Source organism: Protopterus annectens, chromosome 7.part0, assembly GCF_019279795.1.
Source record: "Protopterus annectens isolate FY-2018-M chromosome 7.part0, PAN1.0, whole genome shotgun sequence".
NCBI classification, from domain to species: domain Eukaryota; kingdom Metazoa; phylum Chordata; order Ceratodontiformes; family Protopteridae; genus Protopterus; species Protopterus annectens.
This window is the reverse complement of record NC_056739.1, coordinates 1722509112-1722528445: the sequence shown is the minus strand read 5'-3', so window position 1 is coordinate 1722528445 and position 19334 is coordinate 1722509112. Positions and strand designations below refer to the sequence as shown.

At 39.0% G+C, this 19334-nt stretch overlaps 1 protein-coding gene across 1 annotated transcript in view; it reads left to right on the top strand.

The window, feature by feature from the left end:
- Positions 1–19334, top strand: part of LOC122806187 (acylamino-acid-releasing enzyme-like) — a 1918826-nt gene that overhangs the window by 1565397 nt on the left and 334095 nt on the right. The window contains exon 20 of the mRNA XM_044076421.1: positions 4308–4498. Within this exon, the coding sequence (XP_043932356.1) occupies positions 4308–4498 (191 nt within the window). The remainder of the gene's footprint in view (positions 1–4307; positions 4499–19334) is intronic.

Below are 19334 nucleotides of genomic sequence, written 5' to 3'. Positions count from 1 at the left end.
TGTCAGCTGTGAAGGATATGTATGTCACTGCTTGCAATTTTCTTGGTAAACAGTCTGCTGCCCCCCCCCCCCAATGCAAACAGAATGACGTTTCTCAGTCTTTTAAGTTTTTATACACTCATTCCAAGCCTGACCTAACAGCTATCACTTTAGCTAATGCTACTGCTGCTAAACATTTGTTGATTCAAATCCTATACTGTCTGACAAGGATGAGAATTTTGTTGGTAAGCAGGGGGTAAAAGTGTATGCTTGTACAACATTGATTTTCAGAATATTGAATTATCAGTCTATTATATTAAAGTTTATTCTGACTAATTGTGAAAGTATAAAGACTGCTTTGTCTGCACTTTCTTCTTGTGAGAAGAAAAATCTGCATTAAATAATTTAGTTTCTTCAATTTCAGAGGTCACAATTAATTGTTTACAATGTATGTATGACTCAGGTGATAATTCCTCCACAGCTATGGCTACTGGTACTGTTTTGATGAGACTTGTCTGGCTGCTTTTTCAGAAACTTCAAGATGATGTGAAAAATGAGATTTTAAATTACCTTTGGATAGAAATTTAGTTTTTATTCCTCTATTGCAGAGTGTGATGAAAAGGGGTAAGTTGATACTGGGAATCTCTAAGATTTTTCTGCCCTTCTTTCCAGGTTTTCCAAGGGGTTCTCTAACCCTTCATCCATTTTCAGCAAAAAAACAAAATAAATATTATTACCAAAGCTCAGGTAAAGAGATCTTTAAGAAGAAATGGTTGGGGAGGGGGGCAAAAAGGATTCAGGAATCCCTCCAAACCAATGACAGTCCAACAAATCAGAATGACAATTTAAGGGACCTTTTTCACCCCTTTCTAGCCCAACAGTCCCTTTTCCCTTTCAGAAAATCTGAATTCCCTCTGTTCTCTTTGGCAGCAGATAATTTCAGACAAATGTGTTCTGAAGATCAGTAATCAAGGTTACAGATGACAGTTGGAAGAAATCCCTCCTTTTCAGGGGATAATTCTTTACTCACCAGACCAGACTCCTTTGTTTCCCCCTGTTTTTCTATACATGTTAGGGAGTTATAGAACCAGTTCTTCCTTTCCAGGTTGGGAAAGGTTTTTAGTGCCAAAGAAAGAAGATGCTTGGAGACCAGTTCTGGATCTTTATTATCTAAACCTGTTTGTGATAGTTCCCAAGTTCAAAATGCTGGCATTTCACAACCAGTTGCCTCTTCTTCCTCATTTAAGTTACGAGGTAACACTGTATTCCCAATTCATCCAGAATTCAGGCATCTCTTAAGGTTTTGTGTGTTTGGATCACATTATCAGTTCTCTGCTGCACCCTTTGGCCTATCCACTCCACCAAGAGTGTTCACAAAATGTGTAGCTCCAGTTCTAGCTTATTGCAGGTTAGACAGTATCCACATTTTTCCATATTTAGATGATTTGTTTATCCTCGCAGAGTCTTTTTCAGAGTTTCAGGAATGTCTCACTTGTATGAGCAATCTCTTACATAATCTGGGATTCCAAGAGAACATTCAAAAGTTTTTTTTTGACTCCACAAAGGATTGTGTTCCTGAGGACACTTCAGTTCAAAGAGCTTTTCTTCCATAGGAAAAAAATGAATCTATATCTAGATCTGTTTATACATTTTTTCCACTTAGACTTTGGCCACTGTAAGGGGAATACCACAGGATTTTGGGTCTCATGGCATCTGTGATTCTCATGATACCCCTGGCAAAACTCCACATGAGAAAGATACCTTGAAATCTGAAGTCTGTTTGGTCCCAACACCAACATCCTTTGTCTTTTCAGATCCCATTGCTGGGGTTTGTCAGAAGAGACATCACTTGGTGGAGACAACAAATTTCCCTAAACCCACGTCTCCCTTCACCCTCCCTGCTCCGAAGTAGCTTTTCACCAGAGTAGTCTAAGCTATTCCTTAGGAGGCAGTTTCAAGAGGGGTAAAAGTACCAGGTTTGTGGGACACCAAAGACAAATGCAAGCACATAAATATAAAAGAAATGCTTGTCCTGATCATGACACTTAACTCTCTGAATCATCTTTGGTCCCGTAGACCTCTTTAGTTTGTTACAGACAATACCATAGCCATGCGATACATCAGCAAGCAAGGGAGAACCAGGTTGTAACCCTTGCAGTCTAGTCATGTGAGCTTCAGATATAGCTTCATAGTACATTGTCACTCTATAGGCATAATGGGTTCCATCAGAAAAAAAATTTGTGACAGACAAGCTGAGCAGGACAAGGGCAGGCCCATGTGAATGGAATCTAGCTCAAGGGGTCTTCCAAGATTTGATACACGATTTGATACATCTGTGGGGTGTTCCTCAAATAAACCTATTTGTCTCCTCTCTGAACAATCAGCCAGCAATATTATGCTGCAGGACTCCATGCAAGAAGGCCTGGAAGACAGATGTTTTTTTTTTCCATGGACAGGAGTGTTCCTGTATACTTTTCCACTGATATCCAGGGTACTTCTGAAGATTCAGGAGGAGTCCCCCCAGGATCATTGTGGTGACTCCCTTCTGGACCAGGCAACAGTGATTCTCTCTTTTTTTGGAAATGGCCAAGGGCAATTACTGCAAGCTTCTTCACAGAATGGATCTACTCACACAAGATCAGGAGCATCCTTTACACCTCACCCCAGTCAGCTTCAGTGATTGCCAGGATGATAAGGTCTTAATTCCCTTTAGGCACCTATTTACCGAGGGCATGCAGCAGGTAATATTGGAGGCATGAAAGCCTGCTAGTAGAAATTCACATATTAGTAAATGGAAACAATTTTCTAGTTGGTGCCTGCAACATAAACAGTATCCATTCAAGGCTAGTTGTTCTTTGATTTTACAATATTTGTGTGAGTTACTATCATATGGCCTTCTTATTCTTCCATCAAGGTTCGTTTATCAGCTATTTCAGCACGTTTGCCCCTGGATCCTCCTTTTTCAATGCATTCTCATGTCAAAATGTTTATGAAAAGGATTTTGCATAAGGGACCTGCAGGAAAATCGGTGGCCCCTCCTTGAAATCTTAATTTTGTGTTAGATAAGCTTTTGTTTGAACCAGCTCATCTGACTGACTTGAGGTTCTTAACATGGAAAACTGTTTTACTATGTGCTCTCATTTTCCACAGAGACAGGGTTTCTTTGAGAAGTAATCCTGGTAATACTTTCCCTTATATGTATTTGTCATCTATATTGCATGCAGTCCCATCTTTCAGCAGCTTTTAATATACCACAGTGTTGGCCTAATTTTGTCAGCTCAGCCACATAATCAATTACTGATTCAGTAAGCTTTTTAATACTAGATGTAGATGAATACCTCTGTAGTACCTCACTAAGTTTAGTACTAAAATGATCATGTAATAAACTTATCAGCTTCTTATTACTGTTTTCACTGGGATTATCAGGAGACAATAAACTTTTTATTAAGCTATAAGTTTCATCTCCATAAACACAAAGCAGTAACATCCATTTCTGTCAGTTTTAATGTCATTTGCAAACATTTTCCAATATTTGCAGCATCTCTTACAGTACTGCATTTTAAGATGCAATATACATGTATTTATCTGTTTATTATTTTAATTTCTCTTCCTCCAGTTGCAACCAGTGTTGAAATTCCTTAAATCTCATAGACCATGTCTCTGAATTAAACGTGTTACATGTTTAAACAAAAATTCATCACACTACATTATTTAATAGCTTTAATAAATAAGCAAAACTTTTAAGAGACCAGTAGTAGTAACTGTAGCAGTGCACATTGTTCAGTAGCTGGAAAACTTCTAGATTCACAACAAGTACAGAAGAAAGCTATCAAAGACAAACTACTGGATTGCAATGAAGAATAATTGGCTATTACTCCACTCTGACTTCTGAAACATAATATAATATATAGTATATAATTAACAGTTAAGTACTAATTCTAGTATAGATCTCTCTCTGCATTTGTAAAAATTGCTGCATTTTTATTCTGTACTTCTGTAGAAGATATCATGGCTCTTAAACCAGCTGTATAACATGGTTAGTGTCATTGGAAAAAAATAATGCTGGTGGTAAGGTGCTTCTTCCTTTGGAAAAATTGGTAAAGCACCACTTGAATCATTTTTTCCTTAAGTTGTGTCAGTTATAGACAAGATGGAAAAGATCAAAAAGCTTCATTGGCTTTCATTACCAAACCTTCCTTTTAATTATAAATTATATTCTGGGACTGCAATGTAATGATTTAATTTCTTTTCTTCAAAATGCCAGTGATACAGTAATGACAACATCCATGATATGATGTTCTTTTTTTTTTTTTTTTTTTTTTTTGCAGAATGCAGTGATGCATTTAATACAAGAGCAGCCCTTAGACCCTGTTAAAGCAGCATTGGTGGGTAAATCACACGGAGGATTCATCTGCTGTCATCTGATTGGCCAGTTTCCAGATTTCTACAAAGCCTGTGCAGTTATGAACCCTCTTGTTAATTTAGTTTCTACCCTGGGCATCACAGACATAACGGACTGGTAAGAAACAATCAAAATATATAAAGTAAACTTTAAATGTCAAGATGTTGGAACCATTTGGTTTTTGCATAGAATTGTGAGGAGGTTTTGGATTACACAATCTTTTAAAGGGTAAGTGTTTATTTAAAACATGTACTGTAGTAATAGATTGTGATGCCATATAAGAAACTGTTTAGCTAACTCAATCTGATCATTTGCCTAACCTATTTTATACTCAGCAGATCCTGTTTGACGAATGACTTACTTTCCTACCCCTCATAAAATTCTGTCTCATCTTTTCCATACATTAGTGAAGTCTACCATTGTTTTGTACTCCCTACCACTTGCAAAAGGCTTTTTAAACATTTATTTTCTTTTTTATAAAAAAATATATATATTTCCTTGTATCTTTCATGAGTTGTCTACCGTATATCTTCAGATTATGCATCATCTGTCGTTCTGAGTTATTTCTTACTTTGTATTCATTTCGACCCCGGATATCTGTTTGTGATATTTAAAGTAAAGTTTTTATGACATTGCCTTTTCTGCCACCTTCCTTTAAAATATTTACTTACTAATCTATTTTAATTCTGTGATGGGGAAGAAAGAGGTACCTGGCAACATGTTTTCAGAGTGTAAAGCATTGGCAGACTTTAAAAATTCCCTAGAGAGTACTCTGTCAGGAGTACTGGGTGAGCAAATGAATGCAACTAAGGACATGATTCTTTTGAGCTGGGACACAGGATCCGAATTGTCTAGACATAGTAAGTCCTCACCAAGTTTAATTCTGGTGGCTGCTAAAAAAACAATAACTTGACAATGGAAATCAAAGTCTAAACCACCAACTGTACTTGAAGTAGTTTACACTGTAACAGAGATAAAAGAACAGGAAATGGGATCTTTAGAAAAGGGTAGCAGCAAATAACATAGAAAAAATGGAAATTGTGGGAACAATACATGCATAAAAATGTTTTGGAGAAGGAATGAGGTTTAAGAAAAGGCAAGAACTGAACCGTTTATGTAATGGTAGATTGATTATGTTGTGTAGAAGAATATATCCTGCTATCCATCCATAACCCCTTTTTCCTATTTTTGCACATGGAGTCAGGGTGTCACATCAGCAGTGACAATCGTCTAGACCGGAGTTTTACACCGCCTGGTGGTAGCCCTGCAGTGGTAGTTCTTCCATACCACACACTCGCACACACACTTACACCTGTGGTCAATTTAGAGTGTCCAGTCCACCTACTTCATGGATTTGGAATGTGGGAGGAAACCAGAGCACCCGTAGGAAACCCACATGAGCACAGGGAGGACATGCAGACTCCACATAGCTGAGAATTGAATGGGGGAACTTCTTGGTGTGAGGCAATATCATTATCTGCTGTGTCACTGTGCCATCCCTATAAAAGAAACAAGGATGTCCTTCCTGTTGTAGAAGGAAGTAGTAGTCCACAAAAATTGATAGACCAGAAAAAAGAGCCATAAAGACGATAGAGTGGACCATTGAGGATAAGAAAGAAATTATGTATTCTTACTATTATGCAAGAAGCCCAGAATTTCCAGACAGAAGATGCACAAAAAGATTAAGAGAGAAATTAGAGGAAAGAAAAATACTTGCACAAGAAAAAGTGTCAGAAGCTTCAAATAAAAAATTGTGTTAATTAATACAACAGATTTGTAAAAAATATTATATAGACCAAGAAACCTTGGGCTGTTTGGAAAAAGAAGTGACTGAGGAAGTGGGAAAATATAAAGAACAAAATCTAGAGATTTATGAAAGGTATGAAACAGAAATATGGACATGGGAACAAGAGAGAGATCTGGTATGGTATAGTATTTATGCAAAGCAAAAAAGTCATAGTAATCAAGCCAAAAAAAAGCAGCCCCCAAAGATATTTGAAGAGTAAAACAGGCAAACGCATCCAGATATAGAAAATTTCACAATAGAAATATGGAAAATTTCACAATACAAAAATACAAAAAAATAAGATCACAGATGTATAACAGAAGATTAATAAAGTATAATTAAAAAAAGAAGCTGAAGTTATGGAATACCTGCAAAGTAAAGACTTTAGTGTAGAAAGTCTAACACAGGTTATATCACAGCATGATGGAACAACGAATTCCCCCAGGTAAGGAAAAATAGGAGGAGAAGGAGACATCTGAAGAAGTATGGACATGGGAAAGAGAAAAATATTTAATATGGTGCAATATGTATGGGAAGGGGAAAGCAAAACTAATCAATACAAAAAGAGCAGTGCCAATGATATTTGAAGAGAAATACAGGCAAAGGCATCCAGATATAGAAAAGTTTACAATACAAAAAAAATAAGAAAAGAAAGGAAAAGTAAAAAAGATGAATAGTAATGGAGACGTTAAAGAAAAAGAAACTGAGGTTATGGATAACATGTGAAATTAAGGATTTAGTGTAGAAAGTTTAATTTTACAACATCACAGCAGGATAAAGCAATTGATCCTCAAATTAAGGAGAAACCATTGGAGCAGGAAACATCTGATCAGTTGCCACATGAAGATACTTTGGAGCCTTTCATAGGAAACCAATACAAAAGTTCAGTTGGAATTGCACAGCAAGGGGAGGAACAGGAAACTGTGACAACTCTGATGGAGTCAGTGTTGTGAAGTGATAGGCCAGTGATTTCCCATATGAAAGAGCAATGTGGATGACACAGGATGAAACTGAAGTGAATGTGGCACAGGAAGATGCCCTGGAACTTTCTGTAGAATGCCCACAGGGAATGGAGAACAAAGAATGTGCCCTCAATTTAGAAGAAAATGATCTAAGAGAAGAGTTGCTTGGTTTAATGGATATAAAGTCTTACCACAAAAACAAAGGGCAGTAAGGGAAAGGAAGGGGAGAAAGCAAATGCCGTCATGGAAGTATCGAATAGAGAAAATTTTAAAACAATGAATGCAAGAGGTGTCACTGTTAGAAGAGTATAGAAGAGGGAACAGACCAGCAAAAATACTCAGAAAGAGATGATAAAAGCAATGCGTAGTTATCAAAACAGATCAGGATCTATCATGCACTATCGCAAACAATAAATTAAAATTATCTGATAACAGGCAGAAAAGCTTAGAAGATGTGCAGATAAATATAAAGGAAAATTACAAAATAAGCCATTTATTGGTGACCCAAACAACTTTTGTAGAGAATAGGGAAACAAGGCAAAAGGAACTGAAACACCACCAAAAAAAAATAATAATAATAAGAAATAGATACATTTTGGAGAAATATTTATGAAGATCCTGTGGAAGATAACAAAGATGCTAAATGGATAGAAGAAGAAGAAAAAGAAAGAATGAGAAGTTCAAATGTACAGGATATGAAATAGAATGAAGTTAAGAAAATCTTTTAATTGGAAAACCCCAGGCCCAGATGCAGTACCTAACTTCTGGCTAAAAGTATTAACATATTTACATGAAGATTTAGCCATGAGTAAGAACTGTTTGTATGAGCATCCCAAACAGAAACCAACCTGGTTAACAACAGGAAAAGTAATGCTCTTACTTAAGAGCATACCTGCAAGCTCTCCTAAAAACATTAGACCAATAACTTGCCTTCCAACAACCTCTAAACTATACACTGGAACTGATGCTGACAGAGTTTATAGTCATTTATTGAAAAGTCAATATGGCAGTAGAACAAAAGGGTAACAAAAGAAAGTCATATTTGTTAAATAAAGTCATAATGGAAAATTGTTAAAAGGGAAGAATCTAAGTGTGGCATGGATAGACTACAAATAAGCATTTGGCAGTATACCACATTTATAGATAAAAGAGTGCTTAAAAATGTATAAGATATACCCTACTCTGATTGATTACATTGTGACCATGAAACAGTGGCAAACTGCTTTGCAGTTAAGCCATGGTCTTCTTCTTTCAGCTTTTCCCGGTAAGGGGTCAACACAGCGGATCACCTGTCTGTTCATGATTGGCAGTGGAGTTTTACGGTGTTGAGTTGCCAGCCCGGCGACCAACCTTCCACAGAAGGCACACACTCACACCTAGGGCCAATTTAGTGTGTCCAATCCACCTACAGCATGTCTTTGGGATGTGGGTGGTAACCGGAGCACCCGGAGGAAACACACGCGACCACAGGGAGGACATGCAGACTCCACACAGAAGGCACCCCAGCCGAGGATTAAACCAGAGAACCTCTTTCTGTGAGGTGGCAACGCTAACCACTGCGCCACCATGGCTGCCCACAGTTAAGCCATGATAAAGGGCAAATTATTATTCCAGGGATAAATTTCCAAAGGAGGATATTCGAGGGTGACTCTTTGTCACCACTGCTCTTTTATCTTGGTCTTAACCCATTAAACTGTCTACTTAACAGATTAGGTCATGGCCACAGTTTTGCTTCCAGAAAACAACAAAGTGCAAAGACTTCTCATCTTCTTTTTGTGGACAATTTAAAACTGTGTAGTTCATCAGATCAGGAACTGAAAATACAACTGCAAATGGTCAAAACCTTTCAGATGATACGAGAATGTCATTTGGTCTTGATAAATGTGCAAAAGTAATCTTTAAATCAGGAAAGCTGCAGCACCAAGAAGACATCAGTTTGGGACAAGAATGTGATATAAAACAACTTGAGCAAGAGGGAGTGTAAAAATATTTTAGAATTGATGAAGGAACAACAATAAAACATGAACAAATGCGAATAAAATTTAGTAAGGGATATTTTAGAAGACTTAAAGTAATACTGAAAACAGTGTTGTTATCTAGGAACAAAGTCCAAGTTATAAACCAGTTTGCTTTTCCTGCCCTAATGTACAGTTTTGTAGTGAATGACTGGCCCTAAAAAGTGTTGGATAGGTTGGACAGGAAAACAAGAAGGATGCTTCATGCTCATCAAATGATTTATAAAAATTGGTGCATACCAAGACTATATATTCCCAGTTCTGAAGGAGGTATGGGCCTCCTCAAAATTGATTACATTTATAGATCTGCAATTGTAGCACTGCATGCATGTCTGCTGACCTCACAAGACCCAAACATAGTGAAAGTTTTAAAACATGAGGAGAATTAAGTCTAAGGTGACTTTCCTGCTTAATTTAGCAGAAGCATACCAGTATCAAGTGGGAATGGAAATCAAACCAGAAGTAGATAAAACTCAAGCAGCAACTAAATGTGCCAAAAAAACAAAAGAACGAATATAAGGTGAAAGACCAGATGAGAAGGAAAAAAATGTGGAAAATACTTAAATATAGTTCTAAGTATAGAAAACTCTTGTAACAACCTCATGTTGATCAGGATCGTATGCAGGAATGGTTAAGCAGAGGTGAATTTAAACCAAAAGATGAAAGGTTAATACTGGCTGCCCAGCTTAGTGGACTACATACATGTTGGTTTACAAAGTCCATTGAACATGTGGGAGAAGCAGATAAATGTAGGTTCTGTAAAGCAGAACTGGAAACAGTCACATATCTTGTTGCTGGGTGTGATACACTAATGGCAGAAGGACTGTATACTGAAAGGCATAATAATGTGGCAAGACTGTTGCACTGGAGATTGTGAAAACATTATAATACTGAAGTTGCTGAAAAACACTGGAAACAAAAGCCACAAAGCATTATAGAAAATGATGACGTTTATAATACACATGTTCTCCCATTACAAACAATTGAAAAAATAGATGTAAGAAAACCAGATATAGTAGTCCAGGAAAAGAAGGCAAAAGTAGCATTAATCACTGAAATTGCTCCATCGAGTGACTATAGTGTTGTATGTACAGAGACACAAAGTCATAAAATACCAAGATTTGCAGACAGAAGCAAGGGCAGTGTGGGAGAAGGATACCCAGACAGTTCCAGTAGTAGTAGGAGTAATGGGTCTTTAAAAGAGAATTTACAGTCGTACTTAAATATGTTAGCGATGTCTTTTCAGGCCTGTTGGCTGTTGGTGAAGCACCCACCAAGAGGAGAAAACGCTGAGAGAAGAAGGGAGCCACTTTTGAGATTTTAAGTATTTTTTCTCTGTTTATTTGCTAAGATTTTCTGCATAGTTGCCTAGTTTGAGCATTTTCTGGCTTGTTAAACTTGATTTTTGCATTAGTAGCTGTATTTAGAGCACAACCAAAAGCTGTTTACTGAATTTCCTGTTTGAACTTAATTTTAAAATCGTTTTTTCTCAAAACTTGCATATTTTCTGTCTTTGACCTAGCACTCTTGTGTGGGGTCATTTACTGCACTGTTATAACTGATATTACTTGTGAACCTCTGCTATCTCTGAAAAAACAAAAACAAAAAAAAATCTTGCTTTTTCCCACTTTTCTGAGATTTAAAAAAGTTCAGTTACAGGCTTGCTGTTCCTGAACTGTTTGTAAGTTTCTGTGAGGCCATTTTGCTTGGGCTAAAGGAAAGTCTCTCTGTTGATCAGTGGCAGTGAAAAACATTGAGCAGCTCCCCTGCCCCCCGTGGGAGTGGTTACTGACTTGAAACTGTAGTTTTATTGGCCGTATTGGGTCAATTCCTGGCTCTTTCCAGCCCCTGCTATCAAGCACGCTTTAGCGCGGAGTTGCCACTAGAGCAGCATCGGGCAGCGCCGGTTTAACAAGGTTAAACTTTTTCTGGCTCCATAAAGTCAGTATTCATTTTTTCCCTTAGAACTGCTCTACTAGTAATCTAAACAGTATATTCCTTAACTAAAAAGCGCAGCACTTGTTCCTAAAAAGCTTTTTTGTTTTTTTTTTGTTTTTTTCTCCAAAAAAAAAAAAAAAAAGCTCAGCACTTGTCTTAAAAGCATCTTCTTTTCAGGCTTAGCACTTCTGTATTATACAAAGTCCCTCACTAGCGAAACCCCACCCCCCCCAGGAGTACCCACTTCCTTACAAAGTCCTCTCTCATTCAGTTACACCCCAAACTTCTTAATTTCTTTAGCATGTCGAAGGGCCAGATGCTGGCGTCCTCTCCTCTCCAGTTGGTGAATCTGGGAATATTGAGGCAATGTTACAATTGCCTCATGTACACAGACAACCCTCTCCTCCTCCCACATAACACAAATACTTGCGAGAGATGCAGCTATTTAGCCAAACTGGAGGCTGAGCTCTCTCAACTCAGGACTGGCAAGACCAGACAGGAGGAGAAGGCAACTACACACACCACAAAACCAGTCTCACATAAAGCTATCACAACAATGAATCAAACACATAAACACACAAAGACATACTCGGAGGCTCTGAGCAAAAATTTACCTAAACAGCAGAGGCCTCCAAAGCAGACACCCAAGCAACCGCCACCTCATGACACACCACAGGCAACACATAAACCACAAAATCAGTGTGCAAAGCAGTCACAGCCCTTAAGGCCAAATACAACACCAAACATACTTTAACAATTGGCTTAATTTCTGGTGTCATTCAAAGGGGATCCAGTGTCTGTCTGCCTGGGATGACATGCTTGACAAGCCACGCTGCTTCGCAAGGGATGGCTTGTACCTGTCACCCCTGGGATTCTGGATATTGGCTAAGGCTCTTGCCACCCCTATAGTGCCTTTTTTAGGCAAGGCTCAAATTCTAAACCTACCACCCTAGAAAACAAAAATGGGAAGAAACTAAGGGTAATGCTGCTCAATGCCAGAAGTCTAAATCTCAAAATGCACGCACTCGAGGCCCTTCTCAGTATGGAGAACATTGATGTCTGTGCTGTGACTGAAACCTGGTTCAAGGCTCCTGAGAGCACCCCGGCACTATCAGGTTTTACCTCATATCATGTGTTCCGGCCCCAAAACCCGGACCACATCACAAAAGGAGGGGGTGTATCCATATTCATCAAGGATACCCACACCTCCAAGTTGGTGGCAACGCACGAAGCATCGGAAACCATCCAGGTGCAATTAACCATAGGCAAAACTGCTCTACAATTTGTAGCATGCTACAGGCCACCCTCTCAAACTCAGGAACCCCACACAGCCTTCCTGAAGACACTGGAGGGTAATAAATGTATCTCCAAACACCATGATATTGGGTGACTTCAACTACCCGAATATAGACTGGGAACATTACTCAAGCCCAAACTTTCTAGCCCAAAGGTTCCTGGAGTTCATAAATTCAAATGCCATGGAACAACTAGTCACCGTTCCCACAAGAGGAGAAAATATACTAGATCTCATCATCACAAACATGGGGACAAAATGCTCCACACCGGAAGTATATCCCTCATTGGTGAGATCAGATCATAAACTAATCTCACTGGATATCCACATCCCGCCCCCACCCCAAACAAAAAAGACCACAGTGAAGAACGTCTCTAAAGCAAACTTCACACTACTCAAGACTGGTGTGGTATCCTTCAAGGCCCCCGAGCCAGTGGAAACCACAACCCAAGCTGCGGAAGCCCTTACAATTGCCTTCTACGAACACCTCCAGGACTGCATGGATCAGGAAGTCCCTAATAAAACCAAGACTCTTTCCACCAAGGGCAAACGTCCAGTCTGGTGGACCCCAGCCATAAACAAACTTTACAATAAGAGGAGAAAGTTGTTACATGATGGAGCAAAATCCATAAAAGAGAAGACACCTTTAATCATTATTAGTAAAAAAAATACGAGCACTCATAAAATCATCCAAGGCCAACTTTGAGAGAAAAATTGCCATAGATTCAAAAGACAATCATAAGGCCTTCTTCAGCTATGTTAGAAACCTGGGTGGAAACGCCCAGATATGCTCAGAATTAGTCCAAAATGATACAAAAATCACTGAACCCACAGACATTGCCAACATACTGGCAGACAGGTTCAGTGCAAACTTCACCCCCCTCTCCCCCCCAAAAGGAGAGATAACTATCCCAGTGGAGTGCAGCCTCCCAGACATCTCAAATACGCAGGTGAAAGCTGCTCTCTCTAAAGCTAAAAACACAGCATCAATGGGACCAGATGGTGTCCCCGGCTGTGTGCTACACGAACTCAATGAGGAACTAAACCTGCACATAAGGCAGCTGTTTAATCTTAGCCTTACCACAGGATACATGCCCAAGGAGTGGCGTACGGCAACTGTGGTCCCACTCCACAAAGGCGGTGCCTCTACGGACCCTGGTAATTACTGCCCCATAAGCTTAACAAGCCTGGTCTGCAAAGCTATGGAGAGGATCAGAATGGAACTCATAACCAAAGACATAGGGGACTTGCAGACATTGGACCCGACCCAGTTTGGCTTTGTCAAGGGCAGATCATGCCTTTTGAACTTGGTCAACTTCTTCGAAACAGTCACCAAGGCCATTGATGAGGGAAAGGCAGTCCATACAGCCTACCTTGGCCTTGCAAAAGCTTTCGACACAATACCCCACTCGGGTATTATAGAGAAACTTACCAGCTTAAATGTAAACCCATATGTCACAAGATGGGTTGCAAACTGGCTAAAGGACAGAACCCACAGGGTTAGAGTAGCTGGCGCCATGTCAGACTCCAAGCCGGTCACAAGTGGTGTCCCACAGGGCTCAGTCCTTGGCCCCTGTTGTTCGGCATCTACTTCTCAGAAGTACAGGCTAACATAGGAGGACTATGGCTGACAAAGTTTGCAGATGACTGCAAACTGGGAGCCATAGTGGAAAGTACATCGGACACAGATATCCTTCAGAGGGGTCTCACGGAAACTGATAGCTGGTGCCAGAGCCATGGCCTGAAGTTAAATGCCAAAAAATGTATAGTCATACCCTTCGGGAAAAACAAGGTAACCCCAAGCTACCATATAGGTGGCAATCTACTAAGCACAGAAGAGGTTATCAGGGACCTGGGGACCCAGGTTGACAGTGGCCTTTCTTTTGACACTCACATTGCTAAAATGGTTAGAAAAACCTTCTACATTGCCCACCTGATCATGAAGGGATTCACATCCAGATCAAGTGAGGTCATTGTTCCCCTGTACTCTTCACTTATCAGACCAATGATCGAGTACAATGCCCCATTCGGGATGTATCTCACCCGACACCTGCAGCAATTAGAGAGACCCCAAAAGTTCCTCACCAAAAGGATAAAGGGACTCCAAAATCTGTCATATGCTGCCAGACTGAAGAAACTCCAGCTCTATTCAGTCGCATACCTTCTGCTCAGAGGTGACCTGTGCCTGACATACAAGGCCATGTCCAACCCAGAATTAATGGACATGCTCCACCTTAAAAAATCCAAATTACCAGATCCACTAGAGCAAGTGACTTGAACCTTAGCACGGATATAAATAGGACATGCTGGAGGGATAGATTTGTCACCCAGAGACTCCCTATGTTGTGGAATAAAATCCCGGTCCATGTGAGGCAGAGCACCTCGCTGGCTCTGTTCAAGAGAAATCTTGACCGGTGGATGGGAGATCGTAGGTTTACCCCAGGAATCATCTCTGTGTCACTGCTGGACAGAGGCACAACAAACTAATGAGCACAGTATTTTTTAACATAAGGGGGTGGCGTAAGCCACAAAAACTCTGGGCTAGGCTTATAAATGCCTTAGGGCTGATAGCCTAGTATAAACCTATGAACCTATGTAACTCCATATGAATTGCAGGAGGAGTTATTACTGGTCACATTGCAGGTGCTGCGAAGAGCACTTCAGGCTAACATCAAAGATTGAAACAATACTAATTTCATGAATTTTAATTATACTTTGACTTAGGAATGGGGTCCATTCCTGCCGTGGTATTAGAATTCCAAAAGACTTGGAGCAATTAAAAAGAATATATGTGACATATAATGTTTGTAAATGTGAACTTGTTAGTATGGTTCGTTTACTTTTATGTAAAAATGCAAGTTTGCCTATGTCACAAGTGATAATTCAATAAATGTGTTTTTTAAAAACAAAATCTGTTCTAGTTTCTCTTCATATGATGTCAGATTGTGAACATTTTTTATTGCACCCCCCCCCCCCGACACTCTCTATGCTTATATGCCAGAAAGGAGGCCTACAAAATAACACACTTGCTTGCAGAAGGAGTCTTCTCTTCAGTCTATAAAGAGTGGTGTAGTAGCTTTAGACTTCCTGCATATGTTCTTATGCACTGCAGTATCACAGCAGCCTTCTGTGCGTTTTGCATTGCTTATTTACTACTCTGTCATATGCTTTATCTGTTCTCTATCCCTTTCCTTTTACTTGTTTGTGCCGCTACTCCTCTAGTAATGGTCTCCATTCCTGGGGTTCAAATTCCTGACTGCTGTGTTTTGCAGTTTTACAGTGAATTTATGTGGATACCTTTTTGACTGTTTCTCCAGTCTTGTCAAGTAATCATTCCTTTCTAGTGTATCAGCCCTGCTGCATATTTTTATGTCATAGCAAAAATGTACATTTCCTTCAACACTAAAAATGTAAGCTGGCATTGTGGTGTGGAAGAATATATCCTCCACTTACAGCCTAGATAACTCCGGTTCCATTTGTGGCTTGGGCAGTAAAGGAATGACCACAGGGAAGATGGGAGTGAGTAGCCAATGATAATTCACTCATCTTAGAGGATGGGACATGTCATTGAGGGAAGACTGTGATTTCTACAGTGGCTTGTCAGCAAGCGCTTAGTACTGCAACCAGTAGTGGTATGTATTGAAGTGTGTTGCTCAGACTTGCAAGCTCTTCCTAGACCAGTCGCAAAGCTACAAGAAGGGATTAGGGCATTTAATGACACATTTAAGCTGGCTGAGGATGAAGGCCCACCTCAGCCCAACTCTTAAATAGCAGGCTGCATAGCTATGAAAAGGGTAAAGAAGGCCTTCATGGTCAGTGTGGGGACGTCTGACAAATATAATACAAATTTAACCATATAGACACTGGAAAGGGTAGGGTTATTAAACCTAAAGATGCCATTTTAATTGTAATGGACTCCATTTATGAGCATAAACGATATCCTGATTTTAGCCTGTGTTTTACCCATACAGCCTCCTTAGGGACTCATCCTTTACAGTCTGATTTGTTGAGTAACATATTGTTGTATCATATCCAGTCACATTTCATGCTGACATTTTAAGTAAGCTCCACCTCCCCACCCCACACACACATCCACTTTCTTGTCAGCCACCCGAGTTACCCACTCAAGGAACTCCATTAGGTTTCTCCTGCATGGTTTTCCAACTTTGACTGCATTATGCTTTAGATCAATTACTCTGCATGCTTCTAGAGTTTCCAGAATTGATTTCTGCAGCTGTGATTTCATGATTCTATCTACAGCTCACTTTATATGAGTTTAGACTGTGCACCATTTTGTTGCCCTCGTCTAAGATGGCTGTGTACTGTTCATATAGGTAAAAAGTTGAGGCCTTGAAAACTACACTTTATCCTATAGACTGGGTCTTTTCTTTTGCCTACAAAGAATGTGAAGAGTTTCTTGTTTCTTTTTTCTTTTGTTGTCTGTTTTCTTATGCATTCTGCAACACTGGAAGTCTTCTGTTTGTGGACTTCCCACACAAGTTACCGAAGACTGGAAGAAACAGGTGTAGCTGTTTTTCAGAAGAGTGGAAGGAAGACAATGGTTTAGAAATGTCATCTGTCACCCTAAACTAAAGACCAATCTCTTTTCGATCTAATTTGTTAATTAACCTATATTTTATTGCCATGTCAGATAATTTTCTAAAGTTTTCACTCATTACCTTCCCCCAATTCTTCTAAAGAGTATTTATATTTATTCCATATGTGCTGACTTTTCTGGACCAATAGGGCCATTTATTCAGCACCGTTTTGTAGGCTGGAGTAGAGTCCCACCATTATTTAACAAGAAAGTTATAAAAAAGCTTAGTGTTTTATTCTTCCTTATTTTAAACCCACCCCAGATTGCTGCCTTTTCTCAGTCTGAGTATATGCCACAAGTAATCATTTGCTGAGCGGGGGTTATTGCTCAGTTCAATGAAGAAAAGGCTACCTTAGATGACCGCTAACAGGCAAGACCCTTGATTTACACAGAAGGTATCAGGATATTTCCCCCTAAGTAGTATGTGCGAGTTGCTTGATATTTTTATGTATTTTTCAAAATGGACAGCTAAGGAAGTAGAGAAAAAGTTGTAAGTCATAGCTGCTGACTTCTATTAAGTAGTGGATTGAGAATGATTACATTATTTTACATTACTGTTAAAACAAGAAACTATATTACAGCACTGTTGAGCAATCCAGCATGCAGCTTTTGGGGCAAACTTCTGTCCAGAAGGAACTCTCTGGAATCCCGTAGGACATCAAGCATTTAAATAATGCATGCATGCATGCAAGTAACAAGAGTTCTGAGTTTATTTTTCTATGTAAAATGCGAGTCAGGATGTACCATTATTCTGTTTGTTTAACTAAAGACTAGCTAATGTTGATAAAAGTAGTATACAAATACGTGACATGTTCCAGAAGGAACTCTTTGGAATCCCTTAGGACCTCAAGCGTTTAAATAATGCATGCATGCAAGTAACAGGAGTCATGAGTTTATTTTTCTAGGTAAAATTTGAGTCAGGGTGTACCATTATTCTGTTTGTTTAACTAAATAATAGGTAATGTTGTTGAACTAGTATGCAGATATGTGACATGTTCCTGTTTGCTTACTCAGGTTCTCATGTTGTCTAATTAGTGAATGAGGTAATGCTAGTGCTGGCAAAGGAATATGGTCATATGTTTTGCTGCATGAATACAGCTGTGCAGAATACATACAGACTTGCTTGCAAATCATACTGTATTGAAAGGATGTTTCTGTTGGTTCCTATTAATGGCAGAATAAGACACCTGTGTTTATATCTGAAAGTCTATAATATGTGCTTACTTCTTCTTTAATGACCTTTTTAAATTGCTATATTTTAAAACTAAATACAGCTGTGATATACTTTTCTATTGTTAACTAATACTGAACCCGATGACAGTGCCTTTTACAGTAATATATCACCTGCAACTCACAAATACAAAATGCATTATACTTAATTTCCTAAAGTGTCTGGCTATTTAATGACAAAAATAACAAGTAGGAATGATCTTGGACTTTATCCTGATCACACACATGTCAAGGTCAAATGTTAGTAAACGTGTTTATTTATTTTTCTTTTATAGTTAAGCAGGAGACTACATCAAGGTACTTCCCACTCCAAAGTCTTGTTTTCCTGTACATTCCCAAAAAACACTTTTAAGACATCCTGTCCTACTATAAGGTGCCCTCAGCACTGAAAGGAGTTGAAATAACTTGGACTCACAAGCCCTTTTTTAGCAGTGACACTGTTACATTGTAAAAAATACATTTCAGTCAGACATTTACAGAGCATTTTATGTAAGGCAATGAGAGAACAATGTGTATGCAGTGCACCAAATTAAAAGCTATGCAATCATATATTGATTAGTATTGTACATGCTTATTGCACAGTTTACCTAATGTATTCTTATAAGACTGTGTCAGTACCACATGCATATGGTGTAACATAATGGAGGCAGAACATACATATGATCATACAGTATTGCATTAGCAGAATTAGTTGATTTTGTAAACAGTTCTTTTGACAGTGTGACAGCAGTGACTAACTCCTGTCATAAAAATTGCTGAAAATGCTGGACTGGGTGAATGTTATAGGGCTTTGGGCCTCCACCTCTGGAAGGTTCATTATCTCCCTGGAACACCCGCCTGTGTCTGTGACTGAACTTTTTTAATTGTAAGATTTGTAATTTGAAAAATATGTATTTGTTGATTTTTTTAGACATAGTAGTCCATTTTATTTTGTTTTAGTGGAATATTTCACATATTGTACTTTTAGAAATGGCTAGAAAATAGTCAGAGAACATTTACATCTAACTGTAGCTCTACGTGACTGTGACTCTGTGTCTATTTGCCATTTTAGTACTTTTCTGACTGATCTCGAGTTGTGAGATTTTTGCTTTGCATGTCATCAAATTTAACAACATAGCAGCTTTCTTTTTT